Source organism: Mesoplodon densirostris, chromosome 4, assembly GCF_025265405.1.
Source record: "Mesoplodon densirostris isolate mMesDen1 chromosome 4, mMesDen1 primary haplotype, whole genome shotgun sequence".
NCBI lineage: Eukaryota > Metazoa > Chordata > Mammalia > Artiodactyla > Ziphiidae > Mesoplodon > Mesoplodon densirostris.
In genome coordinates this window covers 126,172,521-126,195,518 of record NC_082664.1, presented here as the reverse complement: position 1 = coordinate 126,195,518, position 22,998 = coordinate 126,172,521, and the positions used below count along the sequence as shown (strand labels likewise).

Sequence of the window (22,998 nt, the reverse complement as noted above, 5' to 3'; positions counted from 1 at the left end):
GTATTAACAATTTAAATCAACTCTTTGAAAATATAGATACCCCACAAAGAAGGAAGGGGAAAAAATCTTTAACATTGGGAAAAGAAGTAGAGAATTTTAGGATATATGATAGAGATAATATAATATCATTGGCAAATCCAAAGTTGATGAGAATTCTAACTGCAATCTGAAATTTAAACCATTCAACTGTCAGGATTTTAAATGGAAGTGTATTACAGCCCTTGTGCCATTTACCTGTATGAGAGGTGTGGGTGTAATGTTGAAACTTCTTATTACCTAAAGAATCCCAATACCATACTACTTTTTAAAAAAATGTAATAACAACTCTAGGTAATGTAAATGCAGCAAGAAGAATGAAATTAAGACTTATTAAAAGTTAAAATAGCATGCCAATAAAGCTGTAAGAACAATTAAAATCTAGAAAGACCCAGAAAGAATAAATTTGGTAACTGTTTAAAAAAGCAACTAGCTGAAATGGTACGTATCCATCCATAGACTTATTGGCGATGGAAAGTGGGCTGAAATTTTAAAGACCCGATGGCGGTTTTGCATTAGAATTTTATTAAGTTAATTGCATTTTTGAAAGCAAAGTCATTAAAAAAATTTATCCTTGGGGGTAGTTACAGAAAACCCAGACAAATGGTAAATTTCAGAAATTTGGAGTAATTTAGGGAGAACTAAGTAGAACTATTTAATTTCTAAACCAATGGGTGTTTAAGATTTATGATCTCTCCCATAATTACAAACATGCATTATATATCATTTTATGTTAATGTGTTGCTGATGCTCTGCAATGTTTACACAGTTTTGTAGCAAAATATTTTATAGAATTCAATCTAACCAACGTTTGGGTGCCTACTTCTGGCAAATCAGTAGGGAAAGTGAGTGGAAGTGATAGAGGTGAAAGCACTGGAATAATGAAGTGACACAAACTGGCTTCGTTAAAGGTAGTCATTTTAAGTGAGCTACAGAGTGAACTGTTCTTCAAATATATGTAGTGTTCACTTGTCTAACAGCAATTCTAAATAACCTTTTAATCAAAGAAGTACTTATGCCAATATATTTAGTCCAGAAGAAATATACTTGACACTAGTTAAGTGAATGGCTTACACAAAGGAGATAGTGTTACATTAAGCTTCATTAATAATAAAACTGACTATTAGCATTTTGCAAGAAAGGCTAGAACTGATTTCCTCTGTAATGGGCAAAGTTAAATAACTATAGCTCATAAGTTTTAAGTCAAATACTGCTCATTCATTGCTCCTGATCTTGTCAATACTTGCTGTAAAGGTTTGCTCCCAACACAAGGCTGATAAAATGGTTTTTATCAGACCATAAATACAGCTTTTCAGTAGAGTTGCACTTCTTTTCACACTAGCCTGTTTGATTTCTGATAATTTGTACTGCTGACTGTGCTTACCTGTTTTTCAATAGCTACAATCGGAATGACTTCTTGTCCATATGGTGATAGGTAAGTCTCCTTGGAGAACATCTTTGACAAACTACCCTATTGATCTCTCTAATTCTCTGCTGCTTGCAGCATTAAATAGAGCCTTGATTTCTTGTCTGATGTGCTCACTGTGTAACAATTAAGCAAATGTAATATTTTCTTGTATTACATGAAAATCAATAGACCTCTTGCTCTCATGAAGTTGATCATGGTAAAGGATGAACTCAACAGTGGCTAAGGGCATGGTTCAAATATTTAAAATATCATTCCTTGGGGCTTCCCTGGTGGCGCAGTGGTTGAGATTCCGTCTGCCGATGCAGGGGACATGGGTTCGTGCCCCGGTTCGGGAAGATCCCACATGCCGCGGAGCGGCTGGGCCCGTGAGCCATGGCCGCTGAGCCTGCGCGTCCGGAGCCTGTGCTCCGCAACGGGAGAGGCCACAACAGTGAGAGGCCCGCGTACGGGGGGGGGGGGGGCGGAATATCAGTCCTTGTATTTATGAAGTCTTGTAGTGAACTGTTTAGTCTGAAAAAATTCGTCTCATTGAACAGGAATGGTTTAAGTTTTTTCTTTAAAGTTGGATATTACATCAAAGTATTGTGGCCTAAAAAGGATAAAATATAAATGCTGGAGGCAGGAGATTGATTCTATTTTTAGCAACAGTGCTATCTTACTTTTTGACCTCAGGCTAATAACTACTCCTTTGTATCTTAGTTTTTTCCACCTGTAATCTAAGAAGGACAAAACAAGAAACCTTTCTGCCTTAAAATGTATCATGAATGTGCCTGTAAGCAAATGTCAGTTTTACCTTAATTTCAGAAAAGCTGGTTTTGTAATCCTCATTCTTGTGTCCCATATATATTTAAGTTTAAAAGACTTCATCAATAAAAAGATTTTTTAAATAAGTGAGAGGAAGGGAGGAGGAGACACATTGAAGGCAGTTTGTGCGAGTGTGTCTGTGCGCATGCTGGTTATGCCTGAGATGGCAAGCAGGGCTCCAAGTGGACCCTGCCCTTCTGGATAGCAGGAGTTTTCTTAGTTGATGAAACAGCTTTTCTGCCTATACTTCTTTAATGGGATTTTTAGTCTTTAAAATAATCCAGGCAAAACTTTTTTGAATGAAGATGGAAGTTTTATTTTAGTTTAAAATCTTGCATCTCTTCTATTGTTATTTCTATACAAATCAATTATCAAGTGTTGGAAGAAGTTTCTAGTCAAAATTCATAGTTCCTGTATAAGTTGTGAACCACCATAAAAATGCAGTAACAGAGTTGGGAGCAAGAAAGAGGTTGCTAATTAAAAAAAAAAAATCCCTAGTTTCTCAGTGCTAATGTCTTAACATACCAAATTGTACAAATAGTCATAAGTTCGTTCATCATACATATTTGGCCACTAATATTTTGCTTATTGTTGACCGGTAAAAATGGAAACACTTTTAATTATTAAAAGCCGTGTATTTCTTTTAAAATGTATATTTTATTTTGTCATTTATATTTATATTCACTCAAAATTATAATCACAGATCATCTATAATTCTTCACAAAATATCTCTTAATTCTATTAAAGAATGAATGTTGTTTGAGTGAGTGGAGTAATCTAAAGACAAGGGTCTGGGTTGCATTTCATTTAAAAGCTAATGCAGATAACAGAAACCTTATCCTAAAGCTAGTGGATCGGGTATCTACTTTTTTTCAGCACTTACCATTCAGACAATAATGACGTTTGGGGGCATCTTAACCTAAACAAGTACTTAGCATTACATCTCACCTGGGTCAACAGTCTAGGGTATCAGAGTTAAACTGTGTTACTGTAAATTAATGGAAAATGTAACTGCACTTTGCTGAAAGATCAATGTCCAATAAAGGCTGCACAATCAAATCTTGTTGCAATGATTGAGGTCTTTAATTGCCTTTCAAAGATAAGGTGGTAATCAACACAGCTTTAACTGATCTTTTTTACTAGTTCAATTACATGCTAATGACTAGTGCCAAGTCAGAATCTTTAACTACTTATACTTTTTAAATCTTACGTTAGTAATGAAAAATTACTTTAGCTTACACAATTGATAGAACACACACCTTAATTACTATATTTCACTTTTATACTATTTTATGTGCTTGACAAATGTTTCACAAGAGCTTTCCCAACAATAAGAAGTGTTATTAGCAATGACCACAGTCCACAGAGTATTTTTCTAATATAAATTGGAGATCAGATGTTGAGAAAAAAAATTCTTCAAATGAAGATGTGGATAAAATAGTTTCCAATGACACAAGCTTGGCCATCCAGCAACTTCTCAGACCTGTTTTGCTAATTGAGAGTACATTTATTACAACTCTAGGCGCGAGGGCTTCAGTAGGTGTGGCGTGCCGGCTCTAGAGTGCAGGCTCAGTAGTTGTGGTGCACAGGCTTAGTTGCTCCGCAGCATGTGGGATCTTCCCGGACCAGGGATCACACCTGTGTCCCCTGCATTGGCAGGCGGATTCTTAACCACTGTGCCACCAGGGAAGCCCCTAGTAAGTGTATTTCTAAGTTCAGTTAACTTTCTAGTAAAGAAACTGATTTCATATACTGCCGATTGTAAAAATCTCCTATTTGGGGAAAGGATAAATGTTAGAAAAGGCAAATGACACACACAAAAAAATAGTTAAGTTGGACATCATCAAAATTAAAAACTTTTGTGTTTTAAAGGACACTATCAAGAAAATAAAAGACAACTGATAGAATGGGAGAAAATATTTGCAAATCATATATATGATAAAGGGACTTATAGCCAGAATATATAAAGAACTCTTCTAACTCAACCCAATTGAAAAATAGATTTGGACAGACATTTCTCCAAAGAAATTATACAAATAGCTACTAAACACATGAAAGGCGTTTAACATTAACTATTAGGGAAATGCAAATCAAAACCACAACGAGATACCACTTCATACCCACTAGGATGGCTATAATCAAAAAGACATAATAACAAGTGTTCGCATGAAATGTGGAGAAGTTGGAACCCTCATACATTGCTAGTGGGAATGTAAAATAGTGCAGCCACTTCGGAAAAGTTTGGCCGTTCCACAAAATATCAAACATGGAGTTACCATATTACCCAGCAATTCTGTTCCTAGGATACATACCCTAGAGAATTGAAAATGTGTTCACACAAAAACTTGTACACAAGTGTGCATAGCATTATTCATTCTAGCAAAGAAGTGGAAAAAACTCAAATATCAACTGACGAATGGATAAAAATAAAATTTGGCATATTCACACAACAGAATATTATTCAACCAAAAAAAGGAAAGAAGTACTGATCCATGCTACAGCATTGACAAAGCTTTCTTGAAAACATTACACTAAGTGAAAAAAGCCCATCATAAAAGCCCATACATTGTGTGATTCCACTTATATGAAATGTCCAGAATAGGCAAATCTATAGAGACAGAAAGTGGATTAGTGATTGCCTAGGACTGGGGAGGTTGGTAGGAAATGGAGAGTGACTGTTAATGGGCATGGGGATTATTTTTGGGGTGATGAAACTGTTCCCAAATTGATTGTGGTGATGGTTGCACAATTCTGTGACTATACTCAAAACATTGAATTGTACACTTTAAATGGAAGAACTGTATGGCATGTGAATTATCTTTCAATAAAGCTGTTAAAAAACTAGTAAAGGGGGGAGGGGAAATGGGCAGTTAGTGTTTAATAGGTATAGAGTTTCAATTGTGTAAGATAAAAAGAGTTCTGGAGATAGATGGTATTGATGGTGACACAGTAATGTGAATGTACTTAATAACACTGAACTGTACACTTAAAAATGGTTAACATAATTTCTGTGTGATGTGTATTTCACCATAAATAAAAATAAATTTTAAAAATTAGTAAAGGATTCATTATTACTATGATAAAATATAACTGACTGCATAATTTCTATAGAAAATAACTGTTTAGAAAAATGTTAGAAATTAAAAGAGGTGAAACTAACATTTTATATATTGTATTCTTGGAATTTTAAAAATTTTGGTATGAAACCTAGTTTTTATTTTTTTAACATCTTTATTGGAGTATAATTGCTTTACAATGGTGTGTTAGTTTCTGCTTTGTAACAAAGTGAATCAGCTATACATATACATATATCCCCATATACCCTCCCTCTTGTGTCTCCCTCCCAACCTCCCTATCCCACCCCTCTAGGTGGACACAAAGCACGGAGCTGATCTCCCTGTGCTATGCGGCTGCTTCCCACTAGCCATCTATTTTACATTTGGTAGTGTATATATGTCCATGCCACTCTCTCACTTTGTCCCAGCTTACACTTCCCACTCCCCATGTCCTCATGTCCATTCTCTACATCTGTGTCTTTATTCCTGTCCTGCCCCTAGGTTCTTCAGAACCTTTTTTCTTTTTCTTTTTTTTCGATTCCATATATATATGTTAGCATATGGTATTTGTTTTCTCTTTCTGACTTACTTCGCTCTGTATGACAGTCTCTAGGTCCATCCTCCTCACTACTATTAACTCAATTTCGTGAAACCTAGTTTGAATTAAATAGATGGAATCTCATTTGGGATCATTTTTAGTAGCATTAAGAAAAGGGTATACTTGGTTTGAGATACTTTAAGACCAGGGACTGCCCTGGCAGTCCAGTGGTTAAGATTCCGTGCTTCCCCTGCAGGGGGCATGGGTTCATCCCTGGTCGGGGAACCAAGATCCTGCATGCCGCGAGGCATGGCCAAAAATTTTTTTTAATTTTAAAAATTAAAAAAAAGATAAGACCAAAGAAAAGTATGTAAAATGTTAGTAAATGAAAATATCCTCTTTTAGATCCTAGTTGCTAGATAAAGAATATCAGCTACTACTAGAATGAGGTTTTATATAGTATTGCTTATAGCTATTTTAGTTGCACTTATATCATTTTAAATACAGTTTATGAACATTGTACTACTCCATTATATTATTAATTTATCTTCAGTAATATTTATAGTATCAATTTAAATGCTGTAAAACTTCATGAAAAGTAGCTTAAACAAGGATTTTGATAAAAGCTTTCAGTTTTTAAAATCAAATCATGTACTTCTTAAGGAAGATTTGAAGTTTTTTGTTGTTGTTGATAGAATTATGAACCTTATGGACTCGGTATTTTTTAGTTAACCTAAATACATAAATCTATTCGAATTCATGTTATGAAAAGAGATATGTCATTAGATATATGATCATTATATGCTTTAGTGATTCATGGACCTTGTTACCTACATACTTTGTAATGTATGAATTATTTAGTAGGAAAAATCACAATAATTTTGTTGTTACTCAAAAATTTATGGGTTGGCAGAAACAATTATGCAGCCCCTGAAGCTGGTATGTTAAGGTAACATCGTTAATGCTACATAGTATGATTTTTTTAGTAGTTATTTGACATAACCTTTACTGCTTTTGCTAGAATATATCAGTAACTTTATAACAAGCTGTCTGTAAGCAGAATATTGAATTTATTAACCACAAAGTGATTCATTTTACTCTATTTTCATATAAGTGCATAACTTAAAATCAGATCTAGAAAGTTGTCTACCCTAACCCTAAAGGAAAAATAAAAATATACAAAATAAAAATCTGTACTCTAATAAATAGATGTGAATTTAAAACTCCATTTAAGGAAAATGGATATTTTTATTTCAAAAAATGTATATGTTTATGAATTGGATTAAAATAATTCATAAAAGTTGAAGATTTGGGCTTCCCTGGTGGCACAGTGGTTAAGAATCCGCCTGCCAATGCAGGGGACATGGGTTTGATCCCTGGCCCGGGAAGATCCCACATGCCACGGAGCAACTAAGCCCGTGCGCCACAACTACTGAGCCTGCGCTCTAGAGCCTGTGCTCTGCAACAAGAGAAGCCACGACAATGAGAGGCCCACGCGCCACAAGGAAGAGTAGCCCCCGCTTGCCTCATCTAGGGAAAGCCCATGTGCAGCAAGGAAGACCCAACACAGCCAAAATTAAAACAAAAAAAAAAAGTAGATTATCTTGCAACCTTTCTTTACACATAGTATTAAGGCTCTGACTGTGAGATAAAGTCAAAATTTTAGTTTCTTATGCTTTCAAATATCCAAATTTTATAAAATGAAGGGACCAAGAATTTCAAAGTTTGAATTAAAATCTAGGGCCTCCCTGGTGGCGCAGTGGTTGAGAGTCCGCCTGCCGATGCAGGGGACGTGGGTTCGTGCCCCGGTCTGGGAAGATCCCACATGCCACGGAGCGGCTAGGCCCGTAAGCCATGGCTGCTGAGCCTGCGCGTCCGGAGCCTGTGCTCCGCAGCGGAAGAGGCCACAATAGTGAGAGGCCCGCGTACCGCAAAAAAAAAAAAAAAAAATCTAAATAGTGTCACTTATTTTTAGATTACATTAAAAATCAACAGTCATTCATTCATCCTACAAATCTTTTGCATTGACCATGTTGAAGGCAAATTGTATTCAATACTAATTTTACCTGTCAACAAAATCTATTAGGTCTGCATCTATATACAAGGTCCATTCAAGCCATACTGAAAAAGACTACTTCTGTACACAGCTGGAAGAGAACAATGTGTTACTAATTTTTGTGTTTTCAGTATTTGTCATATAATGAAGGCTCTATGTCAAAGGAACATGTGATGATTCAAAATTAAAAAGAAAACTTGCCTTCACTTTTAAGAGCTTTAAGAAAAGGATACTTTAATTGGAAATCATATGGATTCTTTACAAGAACAGCAACAAATTTTGAAATATTATCTCAGGTGTAATGAACAAACTTACACTGTTCCATGCCTTCTGAAAAATAAAAGATTGGAATCTTGTTGCATTATCTTTTTGAGGCATCTCAAAAGGTGCCAGCTATTTTCTCATACAGGAATTTTACTATTTTAAAGTCAAACAGAATGATGTGTAGAAGTATGTGAAATGAAACATTAATCAGAAACTACTAGGATGAGTTAGATTTACTCTTTTTAAACAGAGCTAGAAATAGTGTGTTGGTAACAAGGAGACAAGAAGAATATTTTAATTGATTTGGCAAAAAATGGAATGGGGTGGCTCTTGAGGAAGTGAGTGCCGTTATTGGAGATGTTCAGAGAGGCTGTATGACAATTCCTTAGGTAAATGTGGAGAGAATTCTTGAATTGGGCAGAAGATTAGATTGGTGATTTTGTAAGTTTAACTCTGAAATTTTATTATCATTCTTTCATGCCCGTGTCTGATTTAGCTTGATGTTTATTGCTGTTCCACTATGTGTGTAATACAAAGAACCTTGTTTTGGAGATGAAAAATATGGTTTGTCTTGCTATACCATTACTGGTTGAATATAATTGAGAAAAATTAGAGCCTTCTTAGTGTCTCCATATATACAATAAGGAATTTATCTAACACTTACATATTGTTTCTTTGTGCCAGGTCCTAGACTAAGCACTTTACACATATTAGCTCCCTTAATCCTATTTTTATTCCCATTTTTTAAGCTGTGGAAACCAAGAAGTCTTGCTCAATGTCACACATGGTGACACTGGTTATTCCAGTCCCTGTAACCTGTCTACAGAGTCCAAGTTCTTAACCATTACTCTATACTTCCCTACGATGCACAGGATAACAAAGGGAGACGTGCTTTGCAAGCTCTAAGGCCCCACAAAAATGTGAGATATAGTTTGTTGGTTAATATAAAGAAAAGAATATAGATATGTTTAAACCATCAAAAAAGGGAAATAAAGCTTAAGTGATTTGTAGGAACACCAGCCTACTCTACCTGAGGGAAAATGTATTACGTAGAAATAAATCCAATGACATCATAAATTAATAAATTAATTCATGTTACAGCATCTAAAATCCATAGTACATACTTGGCGCTCTGAATATCTGTTGAACTGTTGTTTCTGCTTCTGCATGAGTGCTGGAATTGCTCCCACTTTTCTTTTCCATTCCTGCCACAACACAAAAGAGCAGGCTTTCCCATCACACTTTCAAGGGTTTGTCTCTTACCACTTTAAAAAAAATTTTGTATTTATTTTATTTATTTATTTTTGGCTGCGTTGGGTCTTCGTTGCTGCGCGCGGGCTTTCTCTAGTTGCTGTGAGCGGGGGCTACTCATCATTGCGGTGTGTGGGCTTCTCATTGCGGTGGCTTCTCTTGTTGAAGAGCATGGGCTCTAGGCGGGCGGGCTTCAGTAGTTGCAGCACTTGGGCTCAGTAGTTGTGGCTCGTGGGCTCTAGAGTGCAGGCTCAGTAGTTGTGGCACACGGCCTTACTTGCTCCGCTGCATGTGGGATTTTCCTGGGCCAGGGCTCAAACCCCTGTCCCCTGCATTGGCAGGCCGATCTTAACCACGGCGCCACCAGGTAAGTCCCATCACTTTTGTCCATGCTTCTTCATATTCTTTTTTTAAACTAATGGATATTAAGCACTATGAAGAAAATGCTTATGTTTATTTTTCAGTTGTTATTGTAATAACAATAAATTATATCTTTTTAAAATTAAAATTTCTAAGACATTATTACAAGTGTGTAGAAATGCAACTTTCTTTTTTCTTTTTTTTTTTTTTTGCGTTACGTGGGCCTCTCACTGTTGTGGCCTCTCCCGTTGCAGAGCACAGGCTCCGGACACGCAGGCTCAGCGGTCATGGCTCACGGGCCTAGCTGCTCCGCGCATGTGGGATCTTCCCGGACCGGGGCACGAACCCGTGTCCCCTGCATCGGCAGGTGGACTCTCAACCACTGCACCACCAGGGAAGCCCGCAACTTATTTTTTAAAAAAAAACTTTTTATTTTGGAATAACTTTAGATTTACAGAAAAGTTGCAAATATAGTACAGAGAGTTCCCATACACTCTCACCCAGATTCCCCTAATGTTAGCATTTTACATAATCATTGCACATATGTCAAAACTAAAAAGTCAGCATTGGTACATTATTACTAACTAAACTCCAGACTTTATTCAGATTTCACCAGTTTTTCATTACTGTCCTTTTTCTGTTCCAGGATTCCACTGAGGATCCCACAATACATTTAATCATCATGTCTCCTTAGTCTCCTCGGGTCTGTGATAGTTTCTTTGCTTTTTGTTTTTTATGACCTTGGCATTTTTTTTTTTTTTTTTTTGTGGTACGCGGGCCTCTCACTGTTGTGGCCTCTCCTGTTGCGGAGCACAGGCTCCGGATGCGCAGGCTCAACGGCCATGGCTCACGGGCCCAGCCGCTCCGTGGCATGTGGGATCCTCCCGGACCGGGGCACGAACCCGTGTCCCCTGCATCGGCAGGCGGACTCCCGACCACTGCGCCACCAGGGAAGCCCGACAAGTGGAATTTTTGAACACAGGAGGCAGCCAACATTTGTTGTAAAGTTTGTGGTTCAGTAGGAGTCTATAATTGTTGTTGTCTCAGTCTCCACGATGGCAGTGGCTGTGGGAAGGCCAAGGAGCAAGTGCGGCTCAAGACAGGCAGGAGATGCACATGGTAGTTGCATTCCTATTACTCAACCCACTTTGCCTTCAAAATCCAGTAATTCATTTAACAAATATTATTAAAGTGCCCACTGTGTGTCTGGTACTATTTTAGGTACTAGGGACATGGCAGTGAATAAAACACATACTGGTCCCTCCCTCGCCAAGTTACAGTTTAGTGGGGAGACAAACACAGCATTGAGACATGTGGCATGGTAGATAGTGATGAGGGCCAGGAGAAAAGTAAACCAGGGAAGGGGACCAGAAATTGTGCACACCTGCGCGCTTGCATCTGTGGGTGGGGTGGGTTTGGGGCTGGTTTTCAAGACTGTGCTAAGGGAAGGCCTCAACACAAGGTGGTTTTTAAGTCAAAATCTGCAGGAGGAAGTCAGCCATGTGAATATTGGGATAAGAGCAATCCAGGGAGAGGAAAGGGCAAATGCAAGACCCTGAGGTGGGATGCCTGATATGTTCAAGTAAAAGTAAGAAGGAAGCTGGTGTGAATGACGTTTGAGAGCTCGTAAGGCCAGAAGGTGTGGAGGGCAGACAGTGTGGAGTTTTGCAGGTCAAGGAAAGGACTTTAGTTTTTATTCTGTACAAGTTAGGAGGCCATCAGAATAGTTTTTTTTGTTTTGTTTTTTTAAAATTAATTAATTAATTAATTTATTTCTGGGTGTGTTGGGTCTTCGTTTCTGTGTGAGGGCTTTCTCTAGTTGCGGCGAGTGGGGGCCACTCTTCATCGCAGTGCGCGGGCCTCTCATTATCACGGCCTCTCTTGTTGCAGAGCACAGGCTCCAGACGTGCAGGCTCAGTACTTGTGACTCACGGGCCTAGTTGCTCTGCTGCACGTGGGATCCTCCCAGACCAGGGCTCGAACCCGTGTCCCCTGCATTGGCAGGCAGATTCTTAACCACTGCACCACCAGGGAAGCCCCATCAGAATAGTTTTAACCAAAGGGGTGACTTGGTATTCTAACCCTGGTAATTGGGTTGAACATAGACCGTTGGTAGCAGTGGCAAGAATGGAAACAGAACTTTAAGAGAGAAATATAATATAAATATAATGGTAGTTTGGACTGGGATAGTATGTGGGAAGGGATCAGATTCTGGGTTAAGGATTGGAGTTTGGGAGCAATGTAAAAAGATTTGAAAGAAAACATCTCTGAACTTATAGTAGTAAAATGTTAATTTTCCTCATTTAAAAAATTACTTTATAACAAAAAAGATAAATAAGCCAATTTAAAAACGGGCAAAGGACTTGAATAGACAATTCTCCAAAGAAGATATACAAATGGCCAACAAGTATATGAAAAGATGAACATCACTAATCACTAGGGAAATGCAAATCTCAACCACTTTGAGATATCACCTCATATCCATGAGAATATGGCTTCTAACAAAAATATAGGAAATAACAATTGTTGGTGAAGATGTAGGGAAACTGGAACTCTTGGGCTACTGGTGGGAATGTAAAATGTTGCAGCCATTGTGGAACATGGCAGCTCCTCAAAAAACTAAAAATAGAATTATCATATGATCCAGCAATTCTACTTGTGGGTATATATCCAAAAGAATGGAAAGTACAAATTGAGTTGGTTTTGCCCATGGTACTATCAATAAAAACCATTTTAACAAATCATGAGTTCATAGAAAATCTCTGGCTTTGTGGTCTATTTTCTCAAATAATAGGAAATGAACTTTGAATAAAAAGTACATGGGGACCTTGAACAAATGGTTTGTTTTTCACAAGACTGAAGTGCAGGTGGAAAAGGGCAATTCTTTGACTACCTGGAGGATCTGACTAAATGAATTTCTACCTAAGCTATTCATTTACAATAACTGAAAAGAGATAATTTATCTTCTACAATGGACTTTCAAATTAAATATAAAAGGAATGTAGGGACTTCCCTGGTGGTGCAGTGGTTAAGAATCCACCTGCCAATGCAGGGGACACAAGTTTGAGCCCTGGTCGGGAAAGATCCTACCTGCCGCGGAGCAGAAGCCCGAACACCACAACGAGCGGCACTAGAGAAAGCCCGAGCGCAGCAACGAAGACCCACGCAGCCATAAATAAATAAATAATAAATAACTAACTAAAACAAATACTACCAAAAAAAAAAAAAAAAAAAGGAATGCAGGTAGAGAAAATATGCAGTAAAAAATTGATATTATAACAAAACTTACCAGTATTTAAATTATGTTTTCTCTCGCATTCATCAACTACTTGACTGTTAGAGAGGGGAATGACACTTCTCTCCCACCGAATTTATACAAAATTCAGCCCCTCAAAGTAAAGCGATATGTGGACTTTTCTTAGAGGTAAAGGACGAAACTATGCGTTGCAATTTGTAAACAAACTTCTGTATAGGCATCATAGATGAACAAAATTATGCATTTAAAAATCTGAGGTTAACAAGGCATTCAAAAATAACCAAGGGTTATTGCTACTGCCTGTGATATCACTGAGTAAACATTGCTATCTAGTTGAAAATTTATGGACTGTCTAGGATTTTTTTTTCAAAGGTTTAATAAGAAAAGATGATGCCACTACTGCAACTGTACCCAGGCAGTTAAACTCTTCACTGAATTTCTTTACTGTTGCTTTTGCATAGTGCGCTGTTTGCTATTTTAGGGTAACCATGGGGGTAAAGGACCTCACTGAAAAATCCACACTCGCTTTGCTCACTTGGGAGAAAGATGATCCTCCGGATCTGTGACTTGGAAGAAGGAAAAAAAGACAACCTTGCTCTTGATCATTTGATGCACAAACCTCCACGAATATTTAGGTACAGGGCCTGATAGGAATAAACGAGAGGGGCAGTTCTATTTTTCTAGTCTTCTGAACAGGGAAACAGTACGCATCTTAAGCCATCAATCGGCTTTTGGCGGACCCCTGCTCTAGTTCAGTTCCCTCCTTCTTTTGTTAAATGTTTTCACCTCGCTGACTTTGAGGGCCGGGAAAAGAAAGGGCTGTCACCCGGTCGCCATGGGTGGTCACTTCGCGACAGGGGCGGTGGGGTCTCACGACTGAATAGTCCAGTCTGTCCCCTCACTCCAGCCCCGGCGCCAAGCCCTTGCTCCTCTGGTCCCGCCCGCCGGCGAGCGGGGGCGGGGCCGGCCAGGAGCTGCCCTCTTCCAACATGGCGCCGCGGGAGGTGGGTGCCCTCGCCGGCTCCCGGGGTTCCGGCGCCGCGCGTTTTGGTTCCGGAGTAACAGTGCCCTCGCCGCCGCCTTCCCCCTCCTACCGCCGCCTTCCCCCTCCTGCCGCCGCCGCCGCCGCCGGGACGCGCGGCCTCGGGTTGCAGGTTCTGAGTCGCGCGCGCCGTGCACTCTGGCTCGGGGTGAGGCAGAGGACTTGCCCCCGACCCTCCCGCGGAGGGCCCCCTCAGCTTTCTTGTGGTCCGGCGGCCCTGGGGCTCCTTCCTAACAGCCCCGGACTGAGTCCCCTCAAGTCGGGGACCCTCCCCGCTCCTTTAAGGAGGAGTGGACACCTGCCGCCGTATCTCTCTAAAACGGCGTCTTCTCTGTGCTCTCCCCTCACACCCACACAGACGGCAGAGAGCTGCAAGATGCCGTTTGTTCTCTTTTCCAACTCCAGAACCTTCTGATCTCCGCTAGTTCCTACTGGCTCCTGCCCCTTGCCGCGTCCACGCTCACAGGGAGACATCCCTCAACCCCATACAGCCTGGGCCTGGCTCCGAGCCTGCGGGCTGCTTCCGGATCACCTCCTCTCTTCACTCCCCCCCACTCTGTCCTCTGACCCTCAGTCCCCTTGTCACCTCTTCGAGCCCCCGCCTAACCAGGAGCCAGGGGGTTCCCCCCTACCAGGATGTGAGCCCCTTTAACCTGTAATGCTGTGGCTGGCCCTTGGCCCCTTCCATGCCATGGAGAACCAGGTGCTGGTGATTCGCATCAAGATTCCAAATAGTGGAGCCGTGGACTGGACAGTGCACTCTGGGCCGCAGCTACTCTTCAGGGATGTGCTGGTGAGTGCTAATCTCAGTGTCCCTAGCGAGGGGGGGCGCAGGGATTTGTAGGGCAGTCAGCACCTTGATCACCAAATCTTACCCTGGTGGCCTGAGCTAGTGGCCATTGCTGGCCTCGTATGGGGGCAGTTTTATTTCTTCCACCACAAGCATTGATTAATTGTATAGACTGAAATCTGACAAGTGTGCAAGTCCCTGGGGAAATAGAGATGAATCAGATTGAGCCCCTGCCCTCAAGGAACTCACAGCCTGGACTGGGACATAACACACAGAAGCAACCAACTGGGATACAAAAAGCTGAATCTAGAAGAGTTTTTCTCAAGGATTTTTTGGAATGTCCCTGGCCAAATTCCAGCCTGTCTTTCTACTGAGTTCTCTAAACTTGGTAGCTAGTGGGAAAGGGAAACAAGGCAACTCTAACCAATCATGTTTCAGCAAGCCTAAGACATCATAAGTTTTAAGATATTATTTTATGTACCGCTAAGAAAGAAAAAAAATGCGACCTGTTAAACTGTGACATGCCACACGTTGTCCCAAACCCAATTTCAGAGATGTTAAAATAGAGGGGAAAATGTGCATCTTAGAGTCAATGATGCAGTCTTACTTTCATAATAAATATTCAAAATATATTTCAAATAAAATCATGGAATGTTAGAGCAGAGGATAACCTTGGAGGTGGCCTTTTGAGCCCTCTGATCTTTTTTGCAGATAGTTACCGAGGAGCAGTGAGGTGAAATGGCTTTTCCAAAGCCATGTTGCTTGTGAGTGGGAGAGTCAGTGCCAGAACTCAGATTTCCTTACTTTACTTGGTATTTATTTCCACATGCTGTAGTACTACTTCTCAGCTTTTAATATTCATGTGAGATAGAGTACATCATGCCCATTTTATATTTTGAATAACTGCGCTATCAAAGGCAGAGCTGACATGCCGAGGAGCATGTTGCAAGTACCAGATCTATAGTGGAACATACCTGCAGGATAAGATGGGGCTGGGTGGAGGTTTGGGGGAAGAGGAAGATCTGGGATGTGGTTTTTGCTTGTCATAGGTTACTCAATCAAAATTTGATCTGTGTACTGTCATTTTGAGTTCTGGATGTTACTGACCACCTAGAGCATACAGATCTTCAGGTGTCTGCGCAAGGAGTGCAGAGGCTGGAGTAAACCGGCAGCCTCCAATCTTGTACACATATGCCATCCTTCTCTTTGCATCCAGAGTTCTCCACACGCTCACATGCACATGGACCTCCCTTCGTGGTAAGGTCCAAACTCCTTGGCGTGGTCCTCTGGGCCCATATATATATATATATATATATATATATATATATTTTAAATAAATTTATTTATTTTTGGCTGAGTTGGATCTTTGTTGCTGCGCGTGGGCTTTCTCTAGTTGCTATGAGCGGGGGCTACACTTCGTTGCGATGTGCGGGCTTCTCATTGTGGTGGCTTCTCTTGTTGCGGAGCATGGGGTCTAGGCGTGCAGGCTTCAGTAGTTGTGACTTGCGGCCTTAGTTGCTCCGCAGCATGTGGGATCTTCCTGGACCAGGGCTCGAACCCGTGTCCCCTGCACTGGCAGACAGATTCTTAACCACTGCGCCACCAGGGAAGCCCCACTGGGCCCATCTTGGTTGGCCCATACCTGCCTGGCACCAGCTTCATCTCTCACTATACCCCCATGAGCATCCTGTCTTCCAGATATATAGAATTAACCGTGAGTTCTCCCAGGGGCCCAGGCCTTCTTTACTGGGCCTCTTCAGCTCACCAACTCCCACCTGTCCTTCAAAGCCCAGCTTGGCTTTTCCTCTGCGTTGGTCTTGGTCCCATGCCCCTCCTCTGTGTTTCCACGACTTTGTTTTGGCAAAGTATATGGGTTTTGTGCTAGTTTTGTCTGTCTCCTCCATGAGATGGTATACTTCTGGAGGAGACGGACACCTGTTTCCTCTCTGTTTCTGATGCTTCATAGGACCCTAAAATATTTGTTTAATGAGGGAGCTTCAAAGAGGATGCACACCATTATGGTTTTGTGGACAGCACACTAGGTTTTGAATCAAGAAATTTGTGTTTAATTGTAAACCATCGCACTAGCTAGGCATGTCACTCTGCCTCTCTGAGCCTCAGTTTCTTTATTTGTAAATTAGGGATAATGATACCTGCCTCAAAGACTTGTAAAGATTAAGTGAAATTGTGTCTCTGATGAGAAAGACAAGAGCTTTCTTTCACTTTACTCATTTAAGACAACAGAAGGCATTATTTTAAGTAGAATGGTACAGTGTTAAAAACACAAACTGGAGCCAGGCTGACTGCGTTTACATTGTAAGCCTTACCAGACTCACTTGGGCAAGTGTCTTCTGTATCTCAGTTTCTTCATCTGTAAAAAGACAAAAATAGGGTTGGGGGGATAAAAGTAGTGCCTACCTCACAGAGTTCTGACGACTAGTGGAGTTGGTATGTGTAAAGTACTTACAGCAATCTGGAGCATAGTAAGTGCTGTGTAAGTGTTGTTATTGCAGCAGAGGGGATAGGGCCTGGGCATCTCTCAATTGTACATTGGCTCAAGGATGACTGACCTAAAAATAAACTTTGCACAAACAGTCCCACCATCTAGAGCTCAGAGTGCCGTGTGCCACGTGCTTGCTCAGGTACGCCCAGGTGGAGTGTGTTATGTTGGGAAGGCCTCATGAAGGGCTCGTGACAATGGGTGCTGTATATCAAGCTCTTGGAACTGCAAGCTCAAATCCTGGAAGACTCCTTAGATCTCTTTTCCAGGTTTACCTTATCTCTTCATTGAGAAATAGGCAAAAAACCAACAGTCACATCAGCATCTTTGGCTGGAACCTTAAAATTTAAAGCCAAATGAAACCTGGAATGTTCCCCTTCATCTGATATCCCTCCTCACTTCAGTTTTCAAATGAGGAAACATGAACCCCTGATGGGGAAAATGCTAAAGCCACACAGCTGGTTTGTGGCAGAACCAGACACGGAAGCCAGAAGCAATTTGTAGTCACTGAGTCAGCTGGAGCTGAGGGTGTTTTGGACTCAGAGTCAGTAGTTGAGGGCTCCATTCACAGCTCCATCAAATGGCTGGGACTCTGTGGGCAAGTCACTGGGTCTCTCTGGGGCCTTTGTCCTTCGTCTGAATAGTTAGGGACTGGTGCATTGTGAAGTAGGCCCAGCTGGTCCTCATAGGCAGAGGCATTTGGGTTATCTGTTTTTCAGCTTTCTGTGTTTCTCCTCTTCCTTGGCAATCCAGTCCCCAGTTTGGGGAAAATTCTGCAGGAGATCTGAATGTTCCCCCTTTCCTCTTGCTGTTTGAATCCTCTCTCCCAAGTTCCAGCCCAGATTTCCCCTCAATCTGTGAAGTTTCTTCTATCTTAACAGAGACCGTGATTTTTCCTGCCTTCTGAGTTAGCACCTACCCTTTGCTAATTTATGTCTTTTGTTTGGCTCTTTTATCATACTATAAGTGCTCTGATTTGTTAGTCTTTTAGGTTTGTCTCTATCTTTGTGACAGATTGTAATCTTCCTAAAGTCAAGGAGCAAGTCTTATTCTTCTGTAGCCTACAGTTTTGTAATCTTTATCCTCCTGGCACGTTATAGATGCTCATTTATATTTTTGGTTTGCTGTTTGTTTGACTGATTTATTGAAAGGAAGGAGAAGAAAAGGATCAAGAAATGATCACCAACAAGATATGTGAACTTATGTGCTCTTTTGAAACTTTCTTTAGGTTGAGTAAAATGTTGAGAATAAGACAGGGTCATTTTGAAATAAGTCACTTAAAATACAACTGGAAAATACACATAAAATTAAATGTGCCTGCTTAGAAAAGACCAGGAGATAGTGATTGATTTTTACCTCTTTGTCATTATTATAGCCCCACTTTATTTGCTTTAACAGAACAAGATGGTCAGTTGTGTTCACGTGATTCTCATGATTCTCTCAAGCAGGTTTGCTTTTTCTTTCTCTTCCCCCCCCCCCCGCATTAGTTGTAAAGTTTGTGTGGCTCCTTGTTTATGTTGATGGGCAAAGGAGGCCATTGCTGCTCAGCAGGGTTTTCAGATGGTTGTTAGAAGTTTGCTGTTTGACAGGTTCTGCTCTTCATAAGTAGGAAGGATCCTAAATTAGTTTGCTAATACTGTAGGGTTCACATCTCAAGATTGGTTGTCTGGAAGTAAGCAGTGATAACCTAGACTAGGAGGATTGGGGCAGTGGAGGGTCCCCCCCACTTTTAAACCAATACTGGCTAGTTCTCATTAAATGCTGTGGAAGGATGAAGTAAGTGAACCAAAGACCATCCTCCACTGATTGTCAGGTGCTGAAATTTAGGATTTCGTTATGAGGTAAGATTTGTAATGTTCCAGTCATCAGTGACTTGTTTTATTTATTTAACAGACACTAATACTTGCACTTACCATGTGCTAGACACTCTTGTAAGCACTTTATAAATATTAACTCATTAGTCCTACAAGGTAGGTACAGTTATGATCTCATTTTTACACAGAAGGAAACAGAGGCACGGAGAAATTCAGTCACTCAGTGACTGAATGGCAGAGCCGAAGTCCAACCCTAGCAGTTTGGCTCCCGTCCACACTCTCAGGCGTTACACTGGCTGCTTGTGTATTCTATACTCACTCAACAGTTTTCATTTAGCTGTCAATAAATACTCTCTGCCTACAAGTATGTAGAAAGAATTTTTTTCAACACTAAAATCTTTTACAAATACTTCCACAGAAAGTTGTTTCATTTGCTAAGACTAGAGTAAGAAGAAAAAAATAATCTCTTTTGGCTCTAATGAGTGAGGGCTGCCTAAGATAGTTCCCTTTGATCAATTTTATATGCACAGATTTATTTAAAACACACACACACACACACACACACACACACATATACACACAGTAGAGACAAGGCTATTATGCAAATCGCCACTGCAGCAAAAGCTTCTAAAGCACTACCTTTAGAAGGAAGTTGCAGCCGCCACCCTGCTAAGTGCCCTGCTTGGAAGGGCTGTGGGCTCCCTGCTGAGAAACACTGCAAGTGGCTTTGTCAGCTGGCTGCCTGGTGCCATTTGTGGCACGGCCCAGGAGAGATGTTGTGGCAGAGCTCCCTGAGAACAATGAGGTTTGCAGACCATTTGGGTTGGACTGGACATAATGGAGGGTAACTTTTCCCAGAACTAACTATTTCTTGAAGGTGTTCTGTACCTCTTGAAATAAGCTGTCTGTGTAGACTATTTTTTAAGTGTTTTCGACTTTATAGATTCATTTAAACATTGATATCAGGTTATATACACTTTTTCTTTTGTAGGCTAGATTAACTATTTCGGTGTCATTAAATATGTTTTTTAGTTGTTCATGAGTAAAGGTTTATAAGAGTTGTTTGTGTTAAATGTATTGTAGTAGTGTAGATTTACATCATCATCATGGAAACTTGTTTTTTGAACTCTTCCCAGTATGAGTGCAAGGAAAAGTGTTGGTAGTCACATATCCAGAGCTACATTTGTTGAAGGTCTACAGTGTGTTAGGCTAGTTCATGTTCATGTTTATTACATTATTTAATACTTTTTACGTTACCTCTGTAAGCATTACTAGACCCATATTGGAGGATAATCAAATTGAGGCTCAGAGAGGTTGAGTAATTTGTTGCTAGTCACACAGCTTGTTTAGTGCAGAGCTGAGATTCAAACCCAGGCCAGTCTTGACTCCCCAAACCTCTTTTTCTACTAACAGTACATTCCTTCTATAGCCTCCCATAGAAGAAACCTATTTTTTTAAATAAGTGCACAACAGTGTAATTGTCTATGCTATTGAATCGAGAGTAAAAAATTATGTTATTAGTACAGAGTGGAAAGGATTTTTTAAATGGTCCCCACCCCCAGTATAGAGATTTAAGCTCCAGAATAGAGATTTAAACTCTGGACTTAGATTGCTGGGCTAAGTGTGATTATGAGCTAATGTTTTTATAGTTTATGCCAACATTTTAAAAATCTTTTCCAGGTTCTCCTGTTTCCTCTAGGATTTGCCACATGTTAGCAATAAAGAAGATGGCTAATTGTGTTCCTTTATTCTTTCTTTGTTTAGGATGTGATAGGCCAGGTTCTGCCTGAAGCAACAACCACAGCATTTGAATGTAAGTCTGGCTTGTATACTTTCTTGACTGTTTCTTTCTGCAGTAATTTTTCAGAGGGTTTATGGGTTGCATTACTTTAGAAACTGACAAAAACAGATTATTTATGATCATCATATGGTACATTTAAATATTTATAAATTAATGCAAGTTTAATGATGATACTGAACCGAGTAATATTTTCTTATTTAATCATATCTTGGGTGTGCATATTTCTGTAATATAGCTTTAATTACCACCATGACCTTTATCTGCTCTTGCTCCTCACTGTAATAATATTGTGGGACAAAATGAAACGTGTAAACTACCTGTAGGCCAGTGATTATTGATTAAAAGATTTTAATCCTTTGTTGCTTTAAAACAGCAACAGAGTAGAACATTTAAGTGAACGTTGCATGGAGTAATTCTGTTTTATTGGGGCTTGGCATGGCTGTTAGATGATGGCAGCAACACTTCAGGTCTTGAGTCCTTCCCACCCCCCCAAAACAATTGGCTTGGGGACTGGGGTGGGGGCAGGGTATACTAGAAAAGTGGTTTTGACAAAAGCCAGAGGGAGGTCACAGGCTGAGTAATGTTAAGATGAGAGTTTAGTCAGCACAGGGGCTCTGGTGTTAAGAAGGATAAAGTAAGGATCTGTAACTGTGGTCCCATCTTTTCTCGAAGATGTGGTCTGCTTTTGCACATAGAAAAATGTAGTTTCTCCACATGATTTTTTCCTTTTTGTTCTTGTTTTTTAAGCAGATGGTTAACTACAGAGAGTACAATTGTCCTCTCTTTTATTTATGTTCTCTTGGGGGACAATTTGGCAATACTTACCAAAATATAAAATGTTCAAAACCTTTGACTCAGCAGATCCAGTTTTAGGAAGCTGTCCAACAGAAATACCTACACATGTGTTGAATACCCTTCAAACAAAGTGTTCCTTGTGGAATTTTTTTTTTTTTTTTAAATTTTGGCTGCGCCACACAGCTTGCAGGATCGCAGTTCCCCAACCAGGGATTGAACCTGGGCCACAGCCGTGAAAGCGCCGAATCCTAACCACTAGGCAACCAGGGAACCCCCTGGAGTTATTATTTTATTATTATTTTTAATTAATTAATTTATTTTTGACTGCGTGGAGTCTTAGTTGAGGCACGCAGGATCTTCACTGTGGCATGCGGGATCTTTTGTTGCAGCGTGTGGGCTCTTCATTGTGGCATGCGGGTTTTCTCTAGTTGTGGTGCCTGGGCTTCAGAGCACGTGGGTTCTGTAGTTTGCGGCACGCAGGCTCTTTAGTTGAGGAGGGTGGGCTCAGTGGTTGTGGCTTAGTTGCCCTATGGCACGTGGGATCTTAGTTCACCGAACAGGGATCGAACCCGTGTCCCCTGCATTGGAAGGTGGATTCTTTACCACTGGACCACTAGGGAAGTCCCTGGAATTATTTTTTTTTTATTTTTATTTTTTGCGGTACGTGGGCCTCTCATTGTTGTGGCCTCTCCCGTTGCGGAGCACAGGCTCCGGACATGCAGGCTCAGTGGCCATGGCTCATGGGCCTAGCCGCTCCGTGGCATGTGGGATCTTCCCGGACCGGGGCACGAACCCGTGTCCCCTGCATCGGCAGGTGGACTCTAAACCACTGCGCCACCAGGGAAGCCCGACATGGAATTATTTTTAATAGCAAAAAATTTAGAGGTAAGCTAAATGCCTAGAATAATGGATTAATAAATTATTTATCCATAGTCTGAAGCATTAAGCAGTGGCTAAAAAGAATGAGAATTTTAAGCATTGACATAGAAGTATATTCATTATATACTGTTGAATAAACAAAATGTGTATGGTATGATCTCATTTTGTAAAATATTTAATCCCTCCTCCTCCTCCCAACTTCATGTATATATTGAGAGATGAAGATCTGAAGAGGTGCCCACTGCAGTGCTTTCCAGTGGTTTCCCCTGGAAAATAGACTTGGGGCTGGAGTGGGGGAAGAGTTGGCCGAATGAGCACACTTTTTTA

The 22,998-nt window shown here is 40.5% G+C and overlaps 1 protein-coding gene across 3 annotated transcripts in view; it reads left to right on the top strand.

Moving 5' to 3' along the window:
* The first annotated feature begins 14,155 nt into the window (after positions 1-14,155).
* Positions 14,156-22,998, top strand: part of MAP2K5 (mitogen-activated protein kinase kinase 5) — a 262,810-nt gene continuing 253,967 nt past the window's right edge. For all 3 annotated transcript variants that reach the window (XM_060097122.1, XM_060097121.1, XM_060097124.1), the window contains exons 1-2: positions 14,156-14,885; positions 20,961-21,009. In XM_060097122.1, the coding sequence (XP_059953105.1) occupies positions 14,751-14,885; positions 20,961-21,009 (184 nt within the window). In that variant the 5' untranslated portion in view covers positions 14,156-14,750. The remainder of the gene's footprint in view (positions 14,886-20,960; positions 21,010-22,998) is intronic.